We start from the raw sequence: 6,017 nt of genomic DNA, 5'->3' as shown, positions 1-6,017 counted from the left end.
CCGAGCCTCGCGCCTGATTCCCAGCCAGGGCACTACCTGTCTGCCTCCTTCCGCCTCCGGGCCCGCCCGCCCCGCCATACTAGGTTCCGGCCCAGCCCCCGTCTCATTGGCCTGGGGCCTGCTCCGCCCAGCGCTAGGCCCCGCCTTCTCCAGGCTGCGCCCCGCCCTCTACTAAGCCACGCCCCCAGCCCTCAACACGCTCCTAGGCCAAGTCAGGTCTATCTTTCCGGCTCCTGGGCCGCACCTACTCTGCATGGCCCCGCCCCTCGCTCCAGACCCCGCCCGTTTCTCACAGGGCGCCTCCTCTCTCCTGTATAAGCAGGACCGGGTCTCCCTCTGGACCTTAGACCCCACCACCTGCTGTAGGGGTCCTCCTAGACCCTGCCCCTTCTTAAGCCCCGCCCGAGCCCTCCTAGGCCCCGCCCACAGCTTCTACCCCTCGCACCTCTTCTCCCCAAGGCCTCCTTCCAGCCACCGAAGCCTGGTCCTCGCAGGCTCCACCCCGGCGCCCGGGCCTAGCTCCCTATTCGCCGTCGCGCCCGAGTTTCACCTGGCACTTAGGTGAGTCGTGCGCGGTGGCGGTGTCGGTCTGATTCGCCCGCCTCTTCTCTCGGCGCTTTCTGCAGGCCCGGCGGCACGGAGGGGCCCCAGACCAAAGGCGGTGGGCTCCCTAGCCCGGATCCCGCCTCGCCGCCGCAGCCTGCGTCCCCCGCCCAAGCCCGTGACGACAGCTCCGAGATCGGCCCGGGTCGCGGCGACATGCCGGAGCTGGTGGTGACGGCGCTGCTGGCGCCGTCGCGCCTCACTCTGAAGCTACTACGCACCTTCATGTGGAGCCTCGTGTTCTCGGCGGCGCTGGTGGCCGCCGCCGTCTATGGCTGCATAGCGCTCACGCACGTGCTGTGCCGGCCCCGGCGTGGCTGCTGCGGCCGCCCCCGGCGCACCCCACCCGCCTGCTTGAGCGACCCCACGCTGGGCGAGCATTGCTTCCTGACCCTCAGGGTGAGAGCGCAGGGGCGCCGTCTGGGCCTCGGGGGTCTAGGAGCCTGGGAGGCGGGGCCGTGTGGGGCCGGGGTCTGGGCCTCCGGGGTCTAGGAGCCTGGGAGGCGGGGCCGTGTGGGGCCGGGGTCTGGGCCTCCGGGGTCTAGGAGCCTGGGAGGCGGGGCCGTGTGGGGCCGGGCGAGGTGAACAGAGAGCAAATGATTGAATCCAAATCTGGGTCGGCACATGGCCAGGGGCTTCAAGCCTACCGAAGAGGGGGTTCCCCGGGTCTCAGACTGTGACCTCTCCCAGAGCTCGGGCCTGCGCCTGCACTTTGTCTCCGCTGGACGCGGCAACGGGCCCCTCATGCTGTTTCTGCACGGTTTCCCTGAGAACTGGTATGTCTGAGGCCCAGGGGCCTGGGGCACACGAGGCTGGAGGGTGGTGGAGTTCAGACCGCCAGGGCACCCAGGAGGCCAGGGGGCGGGCTGAGTAGACTGGGGGTACAAAGCAAATAGAGCCCAGATGGGGTGTTCAGGGACAGAGGTCACGAGAACGCACGGGAACTGGAGGCCGGAAGGGATGGAACCAAGAGGTGTCCATGTGGAGACTGCCCTGGATCCAAGGTGCAGCTGAGCTCACCCTCCGCCTGGAATTCCCCATCCTCCCTTCTGGGAAGTCCAGGGCAGGGAGGTGGAGTTGAAAAAGGCCCCTGCTGGGGTGGAGGTACAGCCTGGGGACCTTGACTCAACTTCCCTCCCCTGCCCACCCAACAGGTTCTCCTGGCGCTACCAGCTCCGGGAGTTCCAGAGCCGCTGCCATGTGGTGGCTGTGGATCTGCGGGGATATGGCTCTTCGGATGCACCGAGGGATGTGGACTGTTACACCATCGACCTGCTGATGGCAGACGTCCAAGATGTCATTCTGGGCCTGGGTGGGGATGCACCCCCATCCAGCCCTGGCCCCCCACCCTTGCCTCACTTCTACCTGGCATCTCCCTTATGCCAGTTCCTCTGACTACCCATAGGTTACTCCAAGTGCGTCCTCGTGGCCCATGACTGGGGTGCGCTCCTAGCCTGGAATTTCTCCATCTACTACCCATCCTTGGTCGAGCGGATGGTAGTGGTCAGTGCTGCCCCCATGTCGGTGTACCAAGGTGTGTTGGGGATTCTGGGACACTGGGATGTGCCTGTGAGAAGGGGTGTGTGTATGTGCCTGCACTTCTCCATATACCAGTCAACACTCCAGGGGCTGGTGGTGAAGCAGTGAACCTGGGTCCCTTCCCCTGTGGCATTCCCAATCTATAATCAATGACAGTATGCTTAGGAGTAACCCACATTTTTTTGAACACTTACAGGTAACAATTGCTGTGACAAGGAGCCTGCACACAGTAACCTACACAAGCCTCCTGGGCTTTCGAAAGTGTTATCATCCCCATGCTCCTGTTAGGGAAACTGAGGAGAGAGAGGCTTTCTTCTGGCAGGGAAGACATAGATAACTAAGCAACCACAATAGCATGAGATGCCGTCTCCAGCTACCCAGTGTCAGTCACGTCACCTGGTTTTCATTCCCAGCCTGTAGTCATAGCTCTGTGCTCGCTCGCTCTCTTTTTGCTGTTGTTTCTTGTCTGTCCTCATCTCCAGACTATCAGCTCCTGTTTCTTTTTTTGTTTTTTTTTTTTTAATTTTATTTATTTATTTATTTTTCCCCAAAGCTCCTGTAGATAGCTGTATGTCATAGCTGCACATCCTTCTAGCTGCTGCATGTGGGACGCGGCCTCAGCATGGCCGGAGAAGCGGTGTGTCAGTGTGCGCCTGGGATCCGAACCCGGGCCACCAGTAGCGGAGTGCACGCACCCAACCGCTAAGCCACGGAGCCGGCCCTCAGCTCCTATTTCATGTCTGTCTCATTCACTACTGTCTCCAGGGTATAGAACAGGGCCTGGCATACAGTAGGTGCTCAATAAATGTTTTTTGAATGAAGCAGGGGAAATGCATCCAGGCCTGAACAGGGAAAGCACGCCAGTGGTTTTGGGTGTTCCTGGGAGCTATAGGGGGAGAGCCCCATTCTGTAGGTACAGTGACCACTCAGCAGAGAAGGAAACTGGTGCCTGGGGCTGGGGAGTGGTGTCAAGTGTCCTCACAGGCTCAGGCAGGCAGGGGTGACATTCCTAAGTGTTGGCACACCTGTGTGCCTGACCTGGATGTGTGTAGGGGTGCAGGGGTCTGCGGCCGCCCCAGGCCCAGGCCTCACGTTTGCCTTCCCCTCCCCCCAGACTACTCTATGCACCACATCGGCCAGTTCTTCCGTTCCAACTACATGTTCCTGTTCCAGCTTCCCTGGCTGCCCGAGAAGTTGCTGTCCATGTCTGACTTCCAGGTGCAGTGGGGTGAAGGCCCCAGGGGTGGGTGGAGGGTAGTGGGCTGGGAGTGGGTTGGGACTGAAGCCAGAGTCCTGTTGTGTACCCAGATCCTGAAGACCACCCTCACCCACCACAAGAGGGGCATCCCACACTTGACCTCCAATGAGCTTGAGGCCTTCCTTTATGACTTCTCACAGCCCGGTGGTCTCATTGGGCCCCTCAACTACTACCGAAACCTCTTCAGGTGAGACCAGACCCAGGGCAGAAGCTCAGGAGAGTTGTGGGGGCAGGGACCGGGGGCAGCCATCTTTCTGCCTGTCTGTCTTGACCACAGGAACTTCCCCCTGGAGCCCCAGGAGCTGGCCACACCCACACTGCTGCTGTGGGGGGAGAAGGACCCCTACTTTGAGCAGGGGCTGGTGGGGGCCATCAGCAGCCACTTTGTGCCAGGCCGGCTGGAGGCCCACATCTTTCCAGGCGCAGGACACTGGATCCCACAGAGCCACCCCAAGGAAATGCACCAGTGCATGTGGGCCTTCTTGCAAGACCTGCTGGACTAGTGGCCCTCGCTCACTGGCCTGCATGCACCTGGGAGTCCATACGACATACATACACAGGTGGACTCCCGGACTGCACACAGTGCATCTGTGGGTGCCCTCAGGCACACCAACCCATATGCTCACACACAGGCGTGAGTGTGTGCACGTGTGAGCAAGCACTTTGAGCCCAGGCAACCAGGTACGCATCTCCTCTGTGGAGCCAGGTGCTCAGTATCCAACCTCTCCCTCCCTGGGGCACCACTCTTCTGGTCAAAGTCGGCCACCAGAGCTGCATAAACCATAAACTTTGACCTTCCTGTCCCTGGCTTCCACCTCCAGCCTGGGTCTTCAGCTAAATGCTGCTCTGTCCAATATGGTACTGGTAGCTCCATCTGGCTACTTCAATTTAAATGCACATTAATTAAAATTAAATACAATTAAAAATGCAGTTCCTCAGTCACACTAGCCATATTTCAAGGGCTCAATTGCCACATGAACATAAAAAGTTCTATTGGACAGTGCTGATGAGAGTATTCCTAGAGTAGAGGGCCCCCCTGCCTGGCACCTGACCACCTTGTCAAGGGAAGACCCTCATGGGCAGTCAGGTGGGTGTCCAAACTCCTCTCCAGCCAGGCTCTGGGCAGCCCCCACGATCTCCCTCCCGGTCGTGACTCCAGGCCTTGTAAGGTCAAGTTCTCCGATCACAGCCTGGAAAAGATCCCTGGGATCCCTGACTCAGATCCACTGGCAAACAGCCCCCTGCTGCTAGGAGACGTGAGACTCTGGACTCGGCACAAAAAGAGACCAGCTCCCTGAATGGCCATCTTGGGTCTGAGGCCTGCCTCTCCAGCCCCTGGAATCTTCTGCTCCAAATTCTGCTGATTCTTGCTGGGGGTCCCGGGCTCCAGGCTCCAAATGAAGGCAGTGCAAGTCGAGGGTGGGCCACCCAGCCCCAGGCTGGTCACAGCATCAACTTCTATCACCCTGGCCGTTGTCTGGCCTTTGGGGACAGTGTCATGACCTGCAGCATGATGCATCTCTCTGGGGACCCAGCAGACCTCAGAAATACATCCTCTTATCTCTGGGATGGGCCTGCCTGGCAGAAACCTTCCTGCTGGTCACCCCGCTCTGCCCTCCCTTGTCCGCAACATAACATCCTTCTGCTCATCAAATGTGTCAGGCACTGTTCTGGGCCCTGGAGATAGCCTGTGAGCAAGAACACAGCCCCGTTCTGGTGTGAACAGAGAAGAGGCATAGAGAGCTCTGTGTGTGACGGGGCTCAGGAAAGGCTTCCCTACCTGGGGCACACACTTCTGGGAGCAGGGAGCACTAAATAGGAGGGTGGGGGGCAGGAATAAGCTTAGGCGACTGGAGTAACAACGTGGAGATTAGTGGCTGCCAGGGCAGAGCGGGGGAGGAGGCACGCGGGAGAAGAAGCCACGCCAGACCGCCAGGGGCTGCGAGGAGGAGTTTGGATTCGATTCTCAAGTGGAGCCAGGGGAGGGTTTTCAGCAGGGGAGGGACAGGGTTTGCATTTCGAAAAGCTCCCTGTGGCGGCTAGACAGTCCCACGCAGGAGTGTGAGCGGGAAGACGGGCCGGGGGCTGTGGGCAGTCTCAGCACCGGGGGGTGCGTTAGCCCGACCCGAGCCAGGATCCCCAGGGCTCGACTCATCATGGGAGGCTCCCTGTCAGGGCGGGAGCAGTGCCCCCTGGGGGCGGGGAGATGGGTTGCAAGAGGAGGGGGACTCGGAGCCCAGGGAGGGTGGAGGTCGGGGGCTAGGAGGCCTGTGGGCAGTATGAGGATCGTGTGTCCAGAGGGCAGTGGGTCTTGCTACGGTTGCCAGGGTGACAGGGAAAATGGCTGATGGGTGACCGGAACGGGTAGTGGTTGTCTGGGCGACCAGAGGGGCCCAAGCGAAAGCTAACTGGAGGCCTCAGAGAGTTGCCAGGGCGACGGGGTCCGCTGACGGTTGCCAGGGTAACGAGAAGGCGCCGTCTTCCGCCTCCACGGCCGCGGCCTAGAGAAAAACAGCGTCTCGGGGCGGGGGAGGGAAGCGACCGTGTTGACTGGGCAGAGTCCTGGCCAGTGAGCCAATAGCGACTCGGGGTTCGCAGAAGCCCGCCTCTCCCAGCC

At 60.6% G+C, this 6,017-nt stretch overlaps 1 protein-coding gene across 1 annotated transcript; it reads left to right on the top strand.

Moving 5' to 3' along the window:
- The first annotated feature begins 300 nt into the window (after positions 1-300).
- Positions 301-5,394, top strand: EPHX3 (epoxide hydrolase 3). Its single transcript, XM_058563567.1, has 7 exons — positions 301-1,002; positions 1,294-1,379; positions 1,758-1,915; positions 2,009-2,137; positions 3,257-3,360; positions 3,451-3,587; positions 3,678-5,394. The coding sequence occupies exons 1-7, from the start codon at positions 760-762 to the stop codon at positions 3,901-3,903; spliced, it is 1,083 nt and encodes a 360-aa protein (XP_058419550.1). The 5' UTR covers positions 301-759; the 3' UTR covers positions 3,904-5,394.
- The last annotated feature ends 623 nt before the right edge of the window (positions 5,395-6,017 follow it).

The sequence above is a fragment of the Diceros bicornis genome, chromosome 20 (genome assembly GCF_020826845.1).
Source record: "Diceros bicornis minor isolate mBicDic1 chromosome 20, mDicBic1.mat.cur, whole genome shotgun sequence".
Lineage (NCBI taxonomy): Eukaryota > Metazoa > Chordata > Mammalia > Perissodactyla > Rhinocerotidae > Diceros > Diceros bicornis.
Note: the sequence above shows the minus strand (reverse complement) of the source record. Positions and strands in the feature narration are given on the sequence as shown.